We start from the raw sequence: 21,602 nt of genomic DNA on the forward strand, positions 1-21,602 counted from the left end.
GAATGGCCAACTCTCTGTTATTCCTCTGTCAATTTGATACAGTAGGGGCTTCTGCACTTCCCATATCTGTATCCTCTGTCACTTTTATCAGCAGTTAAAACTGTTTAATCCGTTGTTAACATGTCGTAACCTGTTTTTCCGAGCTGCCTTTAAACGCAATACAAGCGCTACGACGCTCGCGCTGGGTTTAGACCTGTGCAGCAGTGAAGGAGACCTGCTGCTGCTGTGCAGAGCTACACAGGTGTGTTAGAATCATGGCAGCAAACCAGCAAAACGCAAAGAACTTGTTTAATCCGTTGTTAACATGTTGTAACCTGTTTTTTCGAGCCGCCTTTAAACGCAACATGAGCGCTACGGCGCTCGCGCTGGGTTTCCACCTGTGAAGGAGACCTGCTGCTGCTGTGCGGAGCTACGTAGGTTTGTGTTAGAATCATGGCAGCAAACCAGCAAAACGCAAAGAACTTTTCACAGTTTTTCCCCCAAACTGCTGAGTAAAGCTGTTGGAAGCAGGTAAAGTTAGCTACAAGATGACTAGCTAATATCAATACAGCACCTTAAGCTTGTTAACAAGTAGCCTGTAGGCTACTGGTGTTGTCTATGTTCAGCTACGATTCATTTATTAAGGATTACATGGATGACAAGTCTGAGGACCAAAGGTTTACACTGATTCGACTGAGGACCAAAATCACAAAATTTTTCCATTTTCAGCTGCCACAGTTTGCTTTCACACTACACTGTGTCAAAAGAACCAAACACTATGAGGAACCTGTTCCCCTCCGATTTACCTGGAATGCCCTGCGCTATAGCCCACTTCCTGCTTTTGGAGCAATCTCTGGTCCCACTGACATTCACATATATGCACCAGAGTTCACTTCAACTGAGCTGAAACCTAGGTTTGTAGGTGGACCAGAGTTTGCTTTGTTGGTCTGCATTAGAGTTTGACTCCACATTCACCTCCCCAAATGAGCTGAACCTTTTAGGCCAACAAACTGGAGTTTGATTAAAGTGGACAAAACAGGCCTGGTGTGAATGTACCCAAAGTGGCTTGATCCGTTTCTTCTTTGGATCACCATGGGCCACATTTCTGTTGCCCTCTTCAGTAGTTCTTCTGCATCACAGCCATCTACCAATGGGCTTTGTCCATTAGCCAAAGGAAAAATATCCAATTTCAGCACCTCTTATAGAGCCACAGTCACCCCTTGTACACAAAATATGTTTCTAGGATCAAAAGACAAGCTACAATGACAATATTTGCTGCTTTTTATTTAGTTGAATGAAGGAATTTGATTGAACAACATTTTGCTTGAGTTCACAATTGCTGGAAATAGGCAACTCCCCAACAACCGTGCAAGGATAAGTTTGCTTGAACAATGGATGGATTGATGATGAATGGTTGGATGGAATAAATGCTGTGATATAATAAGCATTTAGCTAAACATTTTGCAACAAAATTGAGCTTTTGGTTCTAGAATTGTGCCGTTCATAGTAACAGTATATTGGCGTAGCTCTGCTCTGTTAGTCAAAGTTGTTCTTTTTGAAGACCTGTGTCCATAATTATTCTGGATGAGCCTTTGCATGTTAGAACAAATTTTCCCTTTGGTTTTGGATTGTGTGCAGGTGTAAGGATTATTTTTTGACAAGGTTTTGTGGGACTACTATAACTGGGAGCAGCTGACTGAACTAGAGAGCTCCTTCAGTGTTTTTGTATTACTTCATCTTACATTCATGTGTGTGGTCACAGTGACAGCCATAAGAATAATAAAATTAAAACTGGAGTGGTTTTTGTTGTTATTTTTGAATTTTTTTCAATTAGTTCGCCACGTTTTTTTTCCTTTTCTTTTTTTTTTTTTTTATTTTGTTGTTGAGAGTTGAGGAGACGGTCAGGACAGCCGGTGCAGTGGTTAGCAAACCGATGGGCCCTCTGGTGCTTCCGGTACAAACAGGAAACCTGCTGACCAGCATCAATGAAGGAAGAACGAAGCTGTCAGAGCTGCTCAGCTAATAGTGGAGGAAAGCAGGTCTCCCGGTCTTCGTATAAGTCCACCTTTACTCCAACTTTAACCTGAAACACTTCTGTCTTCAGCACCAACAATCCTCTCATGAACGAAGTTCAGAACAACATAAAAGCGAAATCACGTTTCGAAAACGTTAAAATTACCTCAGTGCATTTTAAATTAGATCGCAGCCGATTCCGTTTTTTCTTTTATCTTTATTTTAAAATACCAAATATTGCAGATATATTGGGGTCCTAACCAAAAACCTGGCATATGTTGTTGCAGACGTTTGCTTCAGCCTGCTAGGCCTGTGGAAACCGTTCCAGATTAACAGGGAAAACACCGTTTTCTCACCGTTCGCCGCTTTTACATCAACATTAGGTACATACCACTCGTTATTAGTGTGCAGCTTCCCTTTTTCACGAACTCCAAACGGCTCCTCTGATCGATTAAAGTGATATTTTAGGTTCCTCCATTAGCTTCTCCGACCGTTAGCAGGCAGCCAGGTTACGAGTGAACAGACATGCGCAGAACGATTCGTGTTTCCGCTTTGGTTCCCTCCAGAATAAAGGTCCAACCGTTAAAAACCAAGCGGAAAGGTCGCATCATATTCACGACGGCGTGTACCGGCTATCGCGGGGTTTGGGTGGAAACTAGTTTGTCAATATTTGAATAGTATCCCAACCTTTTCTGTCATATGGCTAAATTTAACACTATACGTTTTATACAGTAACACTTTCACTGCTTACAACAGCTGTTCTTAAAAAATCCCTTCTCTTCATTTTTAGCCAGCTCGCTCAAGTCTCTGACAAACCTCCCAACATCCCAAATTAAGCTATTATCTTCTAATTAAACAAGATTAAACCACTAAAATTATGTTGAACTGAATGGATTTCTTGGAGTATGTGAAAACAATATTTTTCCAATACTTCCTCAGAACACATTCGATAGGGCCTCTAAAAAATAGTTCTCTCTTTAATCTCAGAATTTAATTTCAGAATCCTAACTAATTCTAATTAGTCCAACAGTCAAATTATCTTTTTACTTGTCTTCTTTGAGTAAATATTTTTAAAACCGGGTAATGACAGATTCTTAAATAATAATGTTATAAGAACTGCACTTAGAAAGTCAGACCTGCAATCTTATAAAACATGATTTGGTTATTATTGGGAAGAATAAATACATAAATATATTTAAACATTCACCCAAAAGTTGTTTTATTTCATTAATATATCATTTCAGTACAAATATCACATTGAAACTTAGTAAGACCTCTGCAAAGGTGCAAACATATTTAATTTATTTATAGTATAACTGGTTTAAATCTAAAAAAATAAAATAAAAAACTATGCTGTCAGTAACTTAATGAGCTGAAAATATATAAATTTATGTCTTAAATTGGAGAAACCTAGAGAAAAGCTTGTGTTTGACAGTTTGATGGTCCTTAAGGTTGTTTTCTGGTTTGTTTTACTTCAGGAAAGTAATCCCAGACTCTCCCTAACCCTCCAAAAACATTCCCAGTTTTCCCAGCTGTACTTAGCAACACATTAAGACTGTAGCACATGTGCTCCATATTTTTGATAAAGAACAACTATTGACTTTATAGACTATTGAGTCAACTGTTAATCAAACAGCGTTGATGAATATTTTCATTAACGGATTATTCACTGATGGGTATTGCTGCAAATTACTAATATATCCTCTTCATCCCCTCTCCTGGACCAAAGGGCTTAACACCTGAACGCAGCACAACAGCTGACTGGCAGAACGCAGGCGGTGTGTGTCTGGAAGGAGAGGCCGAGCCAAAACAAGTCCAGTTTATTTCCAGCTGTCATCGCTTCTCTGACAGAGGCTCATTTCAGTGACCTTAGAGCTGACATGACATATGCCCGAACGGACGGATCTCTGTTAAACCAACCAGAAAACACTGATTTCTTTATTAATATTGTCATCATCTCAACATTTTGTCAGTATCATTTACATTATTTAAAAGAAATCTAAACAGACTGATTAGCTCTTTTCACTTTCTGTCATTTTAATTGTATATCTCTGCACATTTTTGTGTTCAAAAAGTAAATATGAGTGTAAAGTAATATAAATATGGAGGTACTGAGGTCTAAATTGGAGACAGAGGCTTTTGCTCTTTCTTTTAAGGCTTTTAGAGTTTTCGTTTTGTCCTTTCCATATTTTGAATTCTCATTGATTTGATCTGTAAAGCACTTTGTCGCAGCTGTTGTTGTTTTAAAGTGCTTTATAAATAAACTAGTAGTGGTAATTGGCTTATTTAAAAGATGAAAACTATACTTACAAAAGCATTAGCACCCTTTTTGTCACATACAACAACAAACTTTAACATATTGTATGAGACAGAAACACAAATTGGTACATTATTTGGAAATAAAGGAAAATTATACATTGTTTTCAATATTTTTTTTACAAATAAAATCTGAAAAGTGTGGCCTGCTCTTGTATTCATTCCCCTTTGGTCACTCTTCCATGAAACCCAAGTCCCTTAAAGAGCACCTAGTAAGTAAATAGAGCCCAAGTGTGTGTAATTTAATCTCAGTATAAATCCAGCTAATACTCAACATCTGTTAGCATGACCGACAGGTCCAAACCTAAATCAAGTTAGAATCGGTGGCTGACTGAGCTCGAGCTGGTTTGCATAACCAAAGATTTAACTCTCTAGACATGCAGAACAACTTGCAGCCAAAGAAAGTTATACAGAGTATTGCCTCAGGGGAGTAAATAAAAACATATGCCACAACTTCTGTTGGCCAAACACATCAAGTCCCAATGAAAACCACTAAGATTTGTGGCTTTAATGTAACAAAATGAAAAATTTATGCAAGGCATGTTGTGCTGGTGTGGCAAATTTCCCACATTTACGTCATAAAAGAACATTTCCTTTTGTATGGACAATTTAGATCTAAATGTAACAAAAACAGAATGGCTGCCATTAATTTATTATTCTCTATGCTTTAGTGATCCTATTTCTTCTTTAAAAGGGCAGTTTTATGTAAACTTGACTTTTTTTCCCCTATATATCATTATATAATGTCATTCCCTCATCAAAAACATACCTGAAGTGTGGCTTTTCTTTGACAAGTGTTAAAAGAAATCCTTTAAGCTCCATGGCAACCATTCAGCTATACAAAACGTCTGGGTGGATCTAGCTCCGCCTTCGAGGCACAGCTCCTCCTCAGAGCTGCAGTTTCTGAGATTCTGCCTCGCAGAGCTGCTCCTTCAGACTAGCCAGAAGCAATTAGCAAACACCTGGTGGAACTGTTCACCTGTTGAGTTCATTAAAACGTTGCTAAAGGCTTAACAGAGGAGCCATGTTGGATTGACTTCTTGAAGGCGGAGTTTCAGAAAGAGCAGGAGTTTCTTAAAGAGACAGAGGCCCAATTTCAATGCATTAAATTATGAAGTGAAATTTCTTTTAACTCATATTTGATATACAAATATTTTTTGTAACAACTGAAGGTTAAATCTGCAGTAAAATGACACAATATGCCGGGAAAATACATAATCCTGCCCCTTTAAACACAGTAAAGTTGAAAACATACAAATCATGAACACTGATCAGTCTCTGTGTTTGAAGCGAAGCGTTAAAACCTCACAGCTTTCAGCTGCTTTCTCTGCCCCAACGACAGTTCCCAGTTTATGTCACATGGGCATGTTGTTGTCTCAGCAATTTCTTGGAGTCCATGCCCTTCGTCGACATGCCCAGCAACAGGCGGGTGGGTTTCAATCGTCATGCACTCGGGACGCGAAGTCCAAACTGAAACCCACACCAGACAAACGCCGCTGCTACACATGTCTTGGTCGTAAATCTCTCTGCGGCTCTGCCACTTTATCACCCGTCCCGCTTACATGTTCTCGACAAATGACTGGGAGAATATTTATGGCTGATCTTAAATTAAGGATTGTTGGTTAAACGTGGAAGTGTAAAAGTCCAGGTTTACTGGACCGGCTGAGGAAGCTAATCCTGCCGTGTACTGAAGGGCATTTAGAGTTTAGGTTTAATCAGCGCTGATGGAAATAACTCACGTCCGGCTCAGACAGAGAGCCGCAATCAATCAGCACCATGAGGCCTGGATATACAAGTCTGGATCAAACTGAAACTGTTGATTAGTCCTAACTGTTGACTAGTGATGAATGATCAATGACTGGTATCTTTAGAGCTGTTTAGAAATAATGTGGATTTTTTTAATTCTACTGTCGAAATGTTCAAACTAAATAAAATGCTGAATATGTAATCTCTGAACTAGAATAATAAATCAAATTGAATTGGTTTGAACCAGCTGAATCTAAATCTAAAGGTCAAGTGTTGCTACATTGAGGTCAAAGTGACGTTTGAAGTTCACAGTCACAAGGCTGCATTTCTGGAGCTCAAATTTTAGCCTGCAGTCCAAACATTTACAAGGTGTAAATGTTTACAACACCACAAAAAGCCATAATACACTATAAAAGTTTTAGACACATATACAATACTAGATAGCGCCCATGCTAACTGCATATTTAAAAATAAATATGTTTATTTATGTAAGTATGTATATGAACAGTAGGTATGTTTCATTACTGTAGGGTCTATGAATAGAGTAGGCAAGCATAAGAAAGCCAAATTTATTTGATTGTAAAATGGGATTTTATTTTGTTTACTTTTTGCAATGTTGTAAATTTACCACAATAAAGCTAATCTGATCTGATCTGATCTGATTAAGAGAAGAAATTTAAAATTTACATTATTTATTACACATAATTAAAAAAATAAAAAGTATATGCACAGATACAATGCTAAATGATAAATATTGATAAAAATTAATTTGAAATAAACATTTTTGCTAAAATTAGCATAGCGTTTAATATAAGCATTTATGTTTCTTTTCTTGAAACTTTGCTTTATGAAATAGGCAAAGTTATAAAAGTTGTCTGTGCACACACAAATCATTCTGGATAATAAAATGTGAAAATAAACAAGTCTTAAATATTTATTTACTTTTTTTTTTTCAGATAAACTTTCACTCAGTAATGAGAAAAAACAAACTCCTCTAAGTTGAAATCATAAAAATATCTCCAGTCCAACTTCACCGGGGGCCAAAATGAATCTGACAGCTGAGCGTGATCGTCTTAGGAGATAACGTACCGGCGGTGAGTTTGAGTTACATCATCAGACCAGAGCTTCGCTTACAGCTGAGACTTTTCATCACGTCTTCATATCTCAGGCTCACTCACACTCTGAAACTGTTTTCCACTCATATGGTGAGCAAGTCTGGAGACACTGGCTATTTTAAGAAGCTAAAAATATAAATGAATGAAGGAAGATTTTTATTTTTTATTTTATTCCAAAAGATGCTGACAAACATAAAAGCTTGCGGGGTTTCCAACGCCCAACTAAAAGGCTCTGTCAGAAATCTTGGGCGTTAAACTGTGAGGTCCTGTCCGGTTTGATCTCTCTGAACAACCTGATTCTGACCCAGAAACTCTTTTCACAACCGGTTGGACAAATGGACTCCAACACAAACTGACCAGCTAATCGGAGCGTCACTGAACTCAAACTCTGAAGGATATTATTGTGTGAATCTACAGTGAAATAGTATATTCACTCCATTGAAGTTGTCCACACTCAGCAACCACAAAACTCTGTGTTTTTTATTGCAATTAAATGTGGAAGTCTAATAAAGTAGTAGTTATGAAGGGGAAGTAAAAAATGCAAAAACACAAAATCTTACCAAGTATTTTCAGTTTATTTTCTAGTGCAAACGCCTTAGTAAACTTCAAATAATATAAAACTAACCAAGAAGGGGCTTTTCAACAAGATATAGGAAGTATGTTAAGTAAATAATTCCTTAAGTTTGATTAAAAAAATACTAATACCACTGGCAGATTATTTCACTTATGGGGAAAATGTCTTGTTGTCTATATCTTGATGAAGACTCACCCCAAAGTATTTCACTCTATTTGTTTACTTAAAAACATGCAGTGACTTAATTTAATTACATTTATTTGGTAGGGAGAATGCACATTAATTGGAATTTCTATAACTGCGCCAAAAATAGCTAAAATGTTATTTTTTATCTGTTATGCCTGGACAATGCTCAATTTTTCCTGCTAAAACAAACAAAAGTTATGCAAGCAAAACTAAAATGACTTCATACAAATTTTGTCAATAAATACAAGAAATTCAATCAATACAGACAATAAATACAAAACAAGAAAACTACAACACAATTGTCATATAAAGTATACTAAGTAATTAAAACAAATAATATTTAACAATATTGATAATTAACTAAATAAATGTATTCTTTAAAAATATTAGATTTAATAATTTAAAGGTTATATTGCATTATTTAATGAGACATCTAATGGTAAATTTATTTAGTTAATTTTCACCCTACATCCCCTTCTGGACCCTCCGTTTGACATCTCACGACCAATTCAAGGGTTGCGACCCCCACTTTGGGAACCCCTGTGTTAAAGTACGCTTTTTAAATAACTACTGCCTAAAACGGAGCAAAAAAAGATGCCCAAAGATTAACCACTACAAGAAAAACTCTCCCTCTCACTTGCCGTTAGGGTTAGCTACATTTGAATAAAAACGGACAAAATCTGCCTCCGCCATATTTAATTTCTAACGTCCCGCCTCCTCAGCCGCATACAAAGATTATTATTAGGCTGTGATAATGTTGTCAGATAAAGATAAAAATCAGTCAGCTGACCAGAAACATTCTTCCGGCCCTCATGATGCATGATGCTAAACTTAAACCAGTGTAACCAGTAACATCAGCCAGGCTGAGCGAAGCTCGCCAGGAACGCCATGCTAAGGTGCTAACGGTCGACAGGTGGGAAACAGGACTCCGTTAAACAATGGTGTGAACTGCAGGACAAAGTCTGGCCAGATTAAGGTATAAAAACTGATAAAGTAAGTTGTTCAGTGACAGGAAAGCAGAAAATGGAGGAAAGGGAGCCGCTGAATTTACCGTTACAGCTGCTGAGCCGCAGCGCTGCGACGGAAACGCTATAAAAACCTTTACGAGGTGGTTGGTCATATGGCTGTAGGCTAAATGTGTCAAAGTCATGTCAAAGTCAGGGAGGTTTTAACCTGAAGGAGCCGTCAGTCGCTACACTGCGACGGAGAATAAGAAAAAACAAGAGGAGACGAGGGAATATTGAGATCTCACGGAATATTGTAGAAATTTCTGAGCTTGAAAAGTTGAAAAAAAAAAAAAATTTAAAGATTGAGCTCAAACATTTTATAAAAAAAAACGTGGAAACTAGTTCAATAGAAGAAAATTTGCTGGAAAAACCTCTGAAATTTTTAGATTAATATCAGGAAGTCGTTTTAGAAAAGATATGAAAATATGAGTTTCAAAAGTCAAGAATTTGCTAGAAAAATTAAGAAATGCTGAGATTAACAGAAATTCTAAACAAAAAAAGAGAAAATTTCTGAGTTTTAAATGTTGAAAATTTGCTAGAGAAAAAACTCAAGTTTTGAAATTAATCTAAGAAATGTTCTAGAAAGAATAAGGAAATCTATGAGCACCAAAAGTCAAAAATTGCCAGAAAAGTTCAAAATGTTGAAAGTTTTGTTGAAACCTTTTGAGATTAATCTCAAAATATGAGGTGTTTTTTTTTATTGATTCTCAATTTTTCAAAAATACTGAAACTAACCTCAAAATTTTAGATTATTCCTCACAGACTTTTGATTATATAAACTCAGAAATTTCCTCTCTTTTTTTAGTTTAATCTTAAAATTTGAGGAGGGTTTTCTAGCAAACTTTGACTTTTCAAGGTCAGAAATTTCCAAGTCTTTTTACTCAAAAAATTCTTTAAGTTCTGAGTTTTGTGGCAAAAATTTACTCCTTTTTCGGTCTAAAATGGCCCTGTTGCACCATCGGACTCCACTTGGCCTCAGTGGTGCTAAAAGCCAATTAAGATACAATTTTCTGTATTTATTGACAACAGTAGACAATGTGTTTCAGTTTTTTAGCAGCTAAGTAGTCCCAGTGATAAATGTCTTTTAATGTCGTCCATCTGTTGGCCATCAGCACCTTGTGCAGCTGGTTTGGCTTCACTGGTTACACTGGTGCAAGTTCAGCACCATGAACAGGTTTCAGTGTCGCTCCATGTGTGTTGGCTGTGAAAATGTTATCCGTTATCCGTCTGCAGCTGCAGAATCTCAAACCACATCCAGTTTCATCTTCTCATGTAGTTTGAGTGAAAGCAGAGAATAAATCAGTTAAAACCACATCTTTATTGATAACATCTGTAAATGAAGTCCAGTATTAATTTATGTAAGCCAGGACATTGTGAGCCTCTCGTTTTCCCCAGAGTTTCCACTGGAAAATAAAAAGGCTTGTTCTTGTGTTTACTTTACGCTGTCATCCTGTGTGAGCCGAAGGGATAATAATCTGTCCCGCAGTAATAAACGCCTCACTAAGCCCGGGGCTGTCTGGAAACCCATTAAGAGCTGCTTTGGGCCTGATGCCACCAAGGCTTCACAGCTAAACGGAAATTAGCTCTGATGATAAAAAGCTTCTCTCTGTTTTCCTGTTCTGATCAAACATCTGAGGGCCAATGGGGAATATTTTAATTTTATCCAGGAGAGAAAAAAAGAGTAAATAAGATGGATGGATGGACGGATGGATGGATGGATGGATGGATGGATGGATGGATGGATGGATAAACAGACGGATGCATGGATGGATGGATGGATGGATGGATGGATGAACAGACGGATGGATGGATGGATGGATGGATGGATGGATGGATGGATGGATGGATGGATGGATAGATGGATGGATGGATGGATGGATGGATGGATGGATGAATGGATGAACAGATGGATAGATAGATGGATGGATGGATGAACAGATGGATGGATAGATGGATGGATGGACAGATGGATGGATGGACAGATAGATGGATGGATGGATGAATAGATGGATGGATAGATGGATGGATGGACGGATGGATGGATGAACAGATGGATGGATGAACAGATGGATAGATAGATGGATGGATGGATGAACAGATGAATGGATAGACAGATGGATGGATAGATGGATGGATGGACAGATGGATGCATGAATAAAAAACGGTTTTAATGTTGTAATAAAACTAGAACATCTACCAAACTGAACTGATTCTTTAGGTTTTTCGGTTCCAAACAGGAAACAGTTTTCATGGATTAACTGAATAAACAATCAGGCGACTCAGAAACTTAAAACTGAAGTTCTGCTCTATAACAACACGATTAATGTTCATTTTATTCTTCAGATCATTTTAATGAAGGCAGACGTAAACTATGCTGCTATGCGTTAGCAACATTAGCAACATGTTTTATTCAGGAAATGATCAAATCTAATTTTCAGCTCGTTCTGTTGCAGCATTTCTATTTTATTATTAACACTTTAGTATTTCTCAGTTTACCTGTTCCTTAAATCATGACAGCAGCAGTAATCTACTTAGTAAAACAGTCATTCTAGCAGGAAGATGCTTCATCTCTCACCTTTGTGGATGATTGCTGACGTTGCCGTTGGTTGAGGCAACGTTGGCGTTTCCTGCGTTGAAGCTCAGGATTTTCTTCCTGCTAATGTTTGAAGTTTTTCTCTCCTGCGGAGATCCGACTGCCTTCTTTTCCTCCAACATATCCAAAAACAGCCAGGAACATTTACCCGAACCAGGAATACGCAAACTCTCTGAGCGTCAACTGATTTCTGCAACTAGCACCAACAATCTCTAGTTTTCTTTCAGCCAAAGCAGAGATTTCCCTTTCAGCTCCAGCAATCCCACAATAATTCAGGAAAACAAGGAGATTTCCGTTAGTACAAAGATAATCTGTGCATCGGTTTAGTCTTTAAATCCCAGATTTAGTCCAAAACAAATCGAGGGAGTCAGACCTTCAGAGCGGTCCGAGTCACAAGAAGCAACTGGGAAAAGCGCGCTATACTGGAGTCATCCCAGTGAGGCAGCAGCTGGATGGGGGAGGAGAGCTAGGAGGGGGAGCGGGATGGAAACCAAACGAGAACCAAACGAGAGTTCACCAACGCCAGATTTAACAAGACTAATTAAAGAACTGAGATTGATGAGTGGCATGGTGTATTAGGGCCATAACAGAAAATAAAACTTTTAAAAATCTTGGAAATTTTGTAGAAAAACTAAGAAATTTTGAGAAAAAAAAGGAGAAATTTTGTCAATTCGAAGTAAAAATTTTTTTTTCGACATTTACTGAGTTTTCAAAATTTTCTGGGATTAATCTGAAAAATTTTGTAGCAAATGTTTGACTTTTGAAACTCAAAAATTATGTTTTTTTTCTCAAAAATGTCTGAGATTCATTTAAAGACTTTATTTTTTCTTAGCAAATGTTTGACTTTAACAGAAAATTTGCAAAAGTAAAAAAATTCAGACTTTTGAAAATCAAAACTTTTTACAGTTTTTCTCAAACATTGATCTCAAAACCTCCCAGTTTGTTCTAGCAAATCTTCAACTTTTCAAAATCTGAAATTTTTAAAAGTTTTTTTTTTCTAGAAATTGTCTGAGATTAAGCTCTAAATTTGTTTAGGGGTATTTTTTAGTGGAAATTTACTTTTTAAATTTTTTTTTAACAATCTTGTGGCCCCAGTGCTTACAAAACCCCGCAGCCATGTTTTGGCGATAAATTAATGATTTTTGTGTCTGGAAAATTACCCGTTTCCAAAACCTGCCGTTAAAAGTAACGTGTCGTTACCTAGCAACCCCACAGAAGGCCAGACCGTTACCTAGCAACTCAATAGAGCTTCAGGACGTTACGTGGTCAGTGTTTTTCCAAGAGCCTCTGGAATAAAATAATGAAATTAAAAAACAGAAAACAAACAAACGGAGCAATATTATAAATATGAAGTGGAGCTGCAGGTAGCAGCTTATTTCTTCCTCGCTGCTGACCTCTTGTGGTTACAAGAAGTAAAACTCTGATGTTTATGGTTTTTGCCTTTTTATTTAAGGTAAGACGATATAGTAAATATAACCTCCTGCATGTAATTTTGCTACAATTGGTCTGAAATTAATGATTTGATCATATTTGGAGCTTTTGTGTCTCAATTTAAATTGAGTTTGCATAAACTAATTTCTTCTCTTCATATTAAAACCTGGGAGGCAAATGAGATACCAGCTATATGGTAATACTGTGTTAAATTTACGTATTAAACGTATTAAAAAAACTATACAAAGTACTTGAAAAAGTCAATAACTTGTGAGTTTTCTTCAAGGTCATAAAAAGTCAAACATTTAAAATAATCTTACTTTTAGGCCTCATTTTCCATACAATATCTTAAATAAAATTTATATACTAAATTTATTCTTCTAATTTTTCTTTCAGAAATATATTCTTTCTGGTTTAAAAAAAAAATTTAAAAAATGACATTGAGCCAAGGACTTTGTTAAAGGTATTACTTTGTTTCACGATGTACAAAATAAAGCATCCATCCACCAAAAATACAGTGAGAACCAGACAGTAGAACTTCAGTACAATGTAGTGCAACGTCACAGTCAGCAGGTACATACATTAATCAAACACAAGGGGGCAGCAGAACCTCCTGAAATATTTACATTTCCACAGACATTAGCACTTATTTCCACACATTAGATTTAATCAGATTCAGATCAGTTTCCTTTCAAAATATGACAAGTTTGATTTTTATGGATAAACAAAAAAAAAAAACTACAAATCAAATATGTTCAAAAATCCCTGTATGAGATTAATCTGCTACTAACATGCTAATAAACATGAAGTTATAATTAACTTAAAGATTCCCAAAATCATTCACCTATAAACTATCCTTCCTATTTACACATTAAATAAACTGAATTAAGACAATTTTTACACTAAACTGAGCAAAGGCCTTTCATTGGTAACAAAACGAGATCTTACTTTATTCCTTCTAATCTGCGAATAAATCAATTTAAATGGTTACATAAAGTAAACAATGCCGCTGACGTGAAACGCGTTTCTTCAAATGCTTCATATTTTAAATTTTCTGTCCATTTAGGCTTCATGAGGTAAAACATTCTTGGCATCTTCTTGTTTTTGAAGAAACTATAAATCACTAAAACCTTCATCTATCACTTCAAGTTTGACTATTTCTTTAAAGAAATCAACTCATCTTCTTTATACAACTTCAGATGTTTTTCATTTTCAGCCCCAGTGCTAGACCTGAACTCTGTACTGGACAATAAAAACACATTAATATCCCGTTAGTGGGGTCGATTTAAGCTTCGATTTTAGAGCCGTTTCTATGCCAACTGGTTTCTGTAAGAGCATTTATACTTTAAATGAACTCCCTGCAAAAAGTACAGCACAAAAACATCAACTTATCATCAATATGTTTCCATCAGGAGACAAAAGTTTGTATTCGTGTTGGCATCAAATAAACTCTTGATCATGACGGGTTTTTATGTCCAAACATGACAGTTCAGCAAAACATCAGTTAGTTCCTGTTTTCATTTCATTTTTCCTAATATTTTCTAATAATCTGGCAGAACAAAAATGCTGATTCATCCAGAACAGAGGAATATTTCTACTTCTACTACTCTGGGCCACAAAGCAGACTCAACAGGTTTAAAGTATCTTCAGGTGAACTGAGTTAATTAACACGAACAGCTGAGATTTGAGAAGATTTGACCATCTTTTATTTTCACTTGGAGTTGGGATTAGATCCCAAATGAGTTCATATTAAAAAGAGATAATCCTGATATGAAACAATGTGAAACTGATCAACTTCATGATCAATTTCTCCCTAAATCTCATGTAGATTTGATATTTGATGTTATTTTAATGGATTAATTTGCTTAAAGGAGGGTTTAAATATTCTTTTAAGATGATTAAGATGAAACCTGCCAGAAGTGCAGTTATCCAGTGTTAATTTGTCTTTAAAATGCTTCAGAAAATAAAGAATGTCCTTAAAGCTGCAGGAACTTATTTAAAATTATGTTTTTACATATTTGTTAAAACTGTCTCCATGTTTAATATGAGACAGATAATCTGTGAAAAGATAGTTCTACCATTGCGTCTGAAGAAATACACCAAGACAAAAAAACGCAGTCAGAGTCAGGAGGAGGGTCTTAGCGCTGTCAATCAACTAGTAAAAGAGCTGCTAAATGTTCTAATGGTGGAAAAACAACTTCCTGTTACAGGAAAATGTTTATCCACCGTCATCAGTGGCCCTCAGCATTCACAACAGGCTATGCTAGCTGTGGCGTAGCAGAGAGCAAACAGGAGAAGAGCAGCGCCACACAGAGGGTGATTGACAGCACTGACAGTTTCAACAAATATATATAAAAAAATATTTTTTATAAGTTACACACTGCAGGTTTAAAATGAAACTACAAACGTTATATGTTACATTACATGTAAAACTGTTACAAATCCAACAGAATAGATTTCATAGAGAAAGTTTGTGATTCTAAGACATAGTGAGGTAAATACTGATTTGTGTAAATAAACGCTCTTCTTACAATGTGATCCTGGAGAATTAAACATAAACCTGATGAGAAGTTTTTGATTACATTTGAGAAACCAAAAAGTTAGTTTGTGTTTTCAGTGAACTAGCTCACATAAAACAGCTCTAAGACGCCTGAAGTTACTTTACTACGATGCTGATCCTGCTTTGTAGTTCAGATTCCTTTCATTTATTTATTTTAATACTTTTTAAACCTGATGATGGCAGTAAAATAGAAAATGCTCAACAAGATCTCGGTGTTGTTTTTGGACAACTAGCAGCTTTTATTTCTTTAATCCCAGTATAGCACAAGAAAGATACTTTTAATTACTCTAAATTCAGTTAGTTTTCCCTTCCTGTGTCATTTCACGGTTACCACACCGACTCTCAGATCGTTTACCACTTGTCTTGTGTGCTCCTGCTCATGTACTTGATCTGCGACAGGAACTGACTTCCCTCTTTCAGTTCCTGAACGGTCTGTCTATGTGATGTTGGATATGGGGTCGCTGATCTTAAAACACCTCCAGTACATGGCTCTTATCAAGGTAAAAAGAGCTAACACGATCAGCAGCACCCACGACACGTAGATGCCCTTTGAGTGCTGCGCCGGCTTCCACGTACCAACCTGAACACAAACACACACATATTTGTTCAAGTCCTTTCAGCTTCACACACATAAGAGTTTTCTGAAGCTGTGTTGACTTTGAGGTACTTCCCAGAGGGAATCTGTTCCTACAAACAAGATCTTTAGTTGTTTTTCAGCATATAATGTAACTTAAATATAGCACATTAAGATCGCAATTGAAAGTTTACATTTTAGCTCATGATAGCATATAAACTGTAGTTGAGTACTTAGTTCTTCATGCTAACACAGTTATTTTAGCTATTGTTAGCTTATAACTTGTTGGTAAGTACTTAGCACATAATGCTAAAGTTAATATTTTAGCTCAGAATAGCATATAATCTATTGCTAAGTGATTAGTTGATCATGCCAAAATCACCATTTTAACTACTGTTAGCATTTTAGCTCACAATAGAACATAACCTCTTGCTAAGTACTTGGTTCATGATGCTAGCATTAGCATTTTAGCTCATGAAAGCATGTAACTCGTTTAAATGAAATCATCGGTCTAATATGCATCAACTTAAATACGCCTTAGCTTAGTTAGTCATGCTAACATTACCAGTTTAACTATTATCATTTTTAGCTCACAATACAATATACCTTGTTGCTAAGTTATATTAGCATCAAGCTACTTTTAGCTTTTTAGCTCGTGATCACATAACTTTTTGCTAAGTACTTAATTCATCATGCCAACATTAGTATTTTAGCTCACAATAGTATTTAAGCTGTTGCTAGTTGATTAGTTGATCTGGCTAATAACATCGTTTTAACCATTGTTAGGATTCTAGATCCTGATAGCATATAACATGTTGCTAAGTATGTAGTCCATTATACAAATGTTAGGATTTTAGTGCATAACATCTAACTTGTTGCTAAGTTCTTTGTTTATCATACTAACATTACCATTTAGATATTGTTAGCATTTTAGCTCATATTAGCATATAACCTTTGCCAAATACAGTTAAACATACTTTAGCCTTTTTGCTGATGTTGCATATTAGAACAGTGATTTCACACATGTTGCCTTTAGCACACATAAATGTGCTAAAGGCAGAACACAGTTAATGTAAACTTCCTAGTATTAGCAAATGTGCATAAATGAGCATTTTAGCTAGCCAATTTCATTAGCATTTTGACCTAACGAGATTACATACTCAAAATTACTAAAGAAGATAACTTAAGTTAGCTAACACACTAGGTTGTGCATGTAGCTCACCTCTAATTAAATGATAGTCTGCTGTCACTGAATGGTTATTCATGTTAGCTAACATCATAGACCTTTAAACTGCAGCAGTTTGTAGAAGCTGTTACTTTATCTGAAACAAGAGGCGAGTGTAGCCCAGACCAAAACATGTCCTGATTTTAACCAATAATTTTTATCTTATTAACCAAATAAGTTGTTTTGTTCTCTTCTGTAGGTCAGTATGAATACATCAAATTAAGGAAATTCATAATGAGAACGATCAGAATGTCATTGTGTCATATGAATCAATCTAAACAGTTTAACACAGATAGAAACTCACCAAAAGTCCAGTGGTGGATGCTGCCAGAACAACAAAGAGCAGGAAACACAGCCAGCTCCTCCTCCTCGGGTACTGCTGCCCAACTGAAGAACTGGTTAATACATAAGGAAAAGCATTTTATTTTAATGCAAACCTGATCGGGTCACAAATCAAAGAGACAAATATATGGATCCGTCTCTCAAAGAAGCAAACAACTGCAGAAATGCTTACACTTTTCGGCAGTGTGGACATCGGGCCAAAGTCCGGTCTGAAATCTCTGTCCACTGGAAGAGTGGAATAAAAAGAAAGGAAAGATCAATGCCAGTGAAAATATATGTGCAGCCTGTTGCAGTATTTGCCGTTTACCAGGAATGTATTGGAGCAGTGTCCGCAGATGACCCTGAGCCCGACGGGTTGGCGCCGCGGTTCTGGACTGTCGCTGCCGATGTGGACTGGTCCCAGGTTGATGATGCGCTTACTGCCCAAAAAACAAAATAAAATAAAATAAAAAAAATCAGGAAACTGCTGACTTAAAATAACTCGTAACATAATCCTCTAACATTTCTAAACAAAACTTCCACTCTGTTTTTTTAGTGTTTTCTTCTGTCTGTTTATATACAGTCATATTCATTTCTTTGGTTAGCTAAAAATGCTAAGCTATGCACATATGCTAATACTATGAAGAAGGTTTGCATTAGCTAAACCTGTTCTGTATGCTAATGGCAGCTAATAGAAAATAATTGGATTGAAATGCAACTTTAGCAAAAATGCATACATATAGTCATATTCATCATACTAGCATTAGCATTTCTGCTAAAGTTGCATTTTAGACCAATTATCCTCTATTAGCTGCAATTAGCACACAGAACACATTGAGTTAATTAATGTAAGTCTACTTCTTAGTATTAGGAAATGTTAGCATTTTTAGCTAACCAATCTTGTTAGCATTTTGAACAAATGAGATTACTAAAGACAGATTAAGTTGGCTAACTTGCTAGGTTTAGTCAGTATTCTATTGATAGCTTTTTAGCTAATGTTATTAGCTATTTCAGTCCATGTCATCCAGTCTGTTAGCATATTGAATAGTCACTTTAAATCAAAACTGAAAACTCACCTGTTTAGTTGATTTTAAATCATAATAAATGGAACATTGACCAACAGATTTGATGTTTGATGATCTTTATGCTAACATTCGACAAAATGTAATGTTTTTAGGTGGTTTCACAATTACTGACTTTATGTCTTTTAACAAACTTCAATGAATTTGATTATTCAATAGATCAGAATATTAATAAAACTGCATTTTATTTACGAAGTTAAACATTACATAGATTAATTACAAAAATTAATGTTCTCAAGCTTTATTTCTGTTAGTTATGGTGATTTTCTGCTTACAGGTGGGTTTAATGAAAACTGTGGACTTAATGAAAAGTATGTTTTCAAAAGATATTTCTAATTTGATAAATAAAAAGCCTTACTGGAACTCATATTCTAATTTATCTCACAGGACTGCAGTATTTGTTTTTTTCCAGTCTTACCAGTACGGCCGTGGACAGGCGATCTTTTGGGATGTGACTTTGCAGATCAGCAGACAGTTACACGGACAGCGGACGTACTTCTTTCCAACGGGAGCGTTCTTTATCGGCTACAAACAGAAAACAAAAGAAACTCTGAAACAAATTCAAAACTTTCAGATGAACTCTGTCTCCATATCTGACGAATACTGATGGTGAAATATTCTGATAAACATCCAGAACAGCAGGGGAGCCTGAACTTTTTGTCAAAGTATTTGAGGGTCAAGAAGAAGGAAAAAAAACTAAAATCTAGCACATTTTTTTCTGTTAGGAAATAAGTGTTATTGATTGTAGATACAAAACTTAAGAATGATTTTTCATATTTGCTGTATTAAAAGAAACATATCTAGTCTTCAAATTCGAAACACTGAGTTCCTTTAAATCTAGACTAAAAACTCAAATGTTTAGAGTTTCTTTTGAAATATAATCACTGAAACATTAATCAACATATTCAATGTTTATTTGTTTGCTGGTTTTTTGAATTGCTGGCGTTTTCTTTATGATGTAAAGCTCTTCTAACTGCCTTGTTGCTGATAAACTTGACTGACTGAGTCTTCCTCGNTCTTNCCGTGGCTTCGTTGCAGATGCTGCACTTCACCACATGCTGATGCGTCTTTCCCTCCACAGAGATGGCCGTCTGGCAGACCCGACAGCTGATGACCGGGGCGCTGCTGCTGTCTGGGCTGCCCTGGGGCGAGTACGGGGGCGGAGCTTCACTGGGCGGCACATAGCTGGGGAACGGCACGATACCTGAGGACAGGAAGACGATGACAAGATCCGCACAACCAACAGAGACACCAATAGCAGCAGCTTACAGGGTTAAATACAGGTTTACATTCACGCTTTTTGTCGTATTGGGCCCAAAGTTGGGTAGTAACCAGTTCCACTTACTCAATTACATTTGTTTGAGTTACTTTTAGGAAAAATTTTACTTTCAAGAGCACTTTTACTTGACTGTGCTTTTTATTCACCAGACACACACCTGCAGTTTTTCTTAAAGTTTCATACGTTTTTTTTTTTTTTAAACTGATCTGGAAAAATTTGATTTATCATCTTAATTATTTTCACTTTGGTCTTTAAAAATACCAAAATTTGCCACATACTTTTATATTTTGGTCCGTCTAATGATGCAGTTTTCAAATATTAATGTTCTGATCAGATACTCAGTATATGAGTAGACTTTTTGCCAAATACTTTTTTACTCTAACTCAAGTAATTTCTTGAACAGCTACTTTGTACTTGATTAAAACTGTGTTGAAGTACTGCTACTCTCACTTGAGTACGACTTTGAGCTACTCTACCCTCCTCTGCTTGAGCCACACGGCGTTGCAAAGAATCGACTACCTGTGTGCGACTCTTTGCAAATCAAATAATTTACATAACCATCATTCAAATCAGACTGGAGCAAACCAAACTGAGTTTATTTAAGGAACATTACAAACTATCTGAGGACAACATTTCATTTTATTCCACTGAAATATACATTATTTAAGCATATAATGTAACCCAAGTATAGTACATAAAACTTGAAATTGACAGCAGACACACTAACATTAGCATTTTAGCTCGAGATAGCATATAACCACTTGTTGAGTACTTACAACTCATCTTAGTTAAAATTACATAGTTAGCAAACATGCTAATGGCAGCATTGCTGCTAATGTTTCATTTTAGACCATAAGCTTCTATTTAAATAATAAATAGTTAATTTAAGATAGCTAATCTCATTTTAAATAATTTGTACTCAAAATTATTTTAGTAGTTAGTTTAAATTGGCTAACATTCAACCATTAGGCAACAAGCTAATGTTTTTTTTTAGGTAACTTTCTAGCATTAGCAAAAAATTATATCAGGAATTTACCCCACAGATCTCATTAACATTTTAACTAATGAGTTTACTTACTCAAGATTACTATAGTATACTATAAGAAGTAGTATACTATAGTAAACTATCTAGTTTAAGCTGGCCAACATACAAGAGTTAGACGATGAATGTCAGTAACATATTTTACTTACTAAAGATTACTACAGTAGATAGTTTGTTAGCTAACATAAAAGGGTTAGTTAACATGCTAATAGTAGCATTTTAGCTACATTTCTACAGTTGGATAATGTGCAAAATATTAGCATTTTAGCTAACCTTCTAGCAAATCTGGATATACATTAGTATTTAGGTAACTTTCCAGCATTAGAAAATGTAAATATATTTTAGCATTTCAGTCCACCAATGTCATCAACATGTTGAACTAATGAGTTTAAATATTTAAGATGATAGATTGTTCAATTTAGCCAACATGAAAGCGTTAGTCAACATGCTAATGGTACGATTTTAGCTATCTTTCTAGTGTTATCAAATGTGCATATATATTAGGATTTTAGCTAACTTTCTGGTGTTGGCTAATGTGATAAATACTAGCATTTTAAAC

The 21,602-nt window shown here is 35.9% G+C and overlaps 2 protein-coding genes and 1 long non-coding RNA gene across 6 annotated transcripts in view; all 3 read right to left on the reverse strand.

Annotated features, from left to right (window-relative positions):
• The window catches only part of LOC106944686 (uncharacterized), a 5,641-nt gene extending 3,264 nt beyond the window's left edge, over positions 1-2,377 (reverse strand). The window contains exons 1-2 of the long non-coding RNA XR_001424390.1: positions 2,365-2,377; positions 2,045-2,049 (exon numbers count right to left, since the gene is read on the reverse strand). This is a non-coding gene — a long non-coding RNA (uncharacterized LOC106944686). The remainder of the gene's footprint in view (positions 1-2,044; positions 2,050-2,364) is intronic.
• Positions 1-11,689, reverse strand: part of LOC106944683 (uncharacterized) — a 37,114-nt gene extending 25,425 nt beyond the window's left edge. For 2 of the 4 annotated variants that reach the window (XM_015027869.1, XM_015027866.1), the window contains exon 1: positions 11,512-11,689. In XM_015027869.1, the coding sequence (XP_014883355.1) occupies positions 11,512-11,651 (140 nt within the window). In that variant the 5' untranslated portion in view covers positions 11,652-11,689. Of the gene's footprint in view, positions 1-2,383; positions 2,535-5,077; positions 5,212-11,511 lie in introns of those variants that run through there. The other 2 variants (XM_015027867.1, XM_015027868.1) reach the window with 2 other exon arrangements.
• A 1,724-nt stretch (positions 11,690-13,413) lies between these two features.
• LOC106944687 (type I phosphatidylinositol 4,5-bisphosphate 4-phosphatase-B-like) overlaps positions 13,414-21,602 on the reverse strand; it is a 14,831-nt gene continuing 6,642 nt past the window's right edge. Inside the window, exons 2-7 of the mRNA XM_015027874.1 lie at positions 19,745-19,926; positions 19,141-19,247; positions 17,969-18,080; positions 17,834-17,886; positions 17,624-17,714; positions 13,414-16,100 (exon numbers count right to left, since the gene is read on the reverse strand). Coding sequence (XP_014883360.1) covers positions 15,957-16,100; positions 17,624-17,714; positions 17,834-17,886; positions 17,969-18,080; positions 19,141-19,247; positions 19,745-19,926 — 689 coding nt within the window. The 3' untranslated portion in view covers positions 13,414-15,956. The remainder of the gene's footprint in view (positions 16,101-17,623; positions 17,715-17,833; positions 17,887-17,968; positions 18,081-19,140; positions 19,248-19,744; positions 19,927-21,602) is intronic.

This window comes from Poecilia latipinna, unplaced genomic scaffold (genome assembly GCF_001443285.1).
Source record: "Poecilia latipinna isolate Pla-1442-1.1 unplaced genomic scaffold, P_latipinna-1.0 Scaffold108, whole genome shotgun sequence".
NCBI lineage: Eukaryota > Metazoa > Chordata > Actinopteri > Cyprinodontiformes > Poeciliidae > Poecilia > Poecilia latipinna.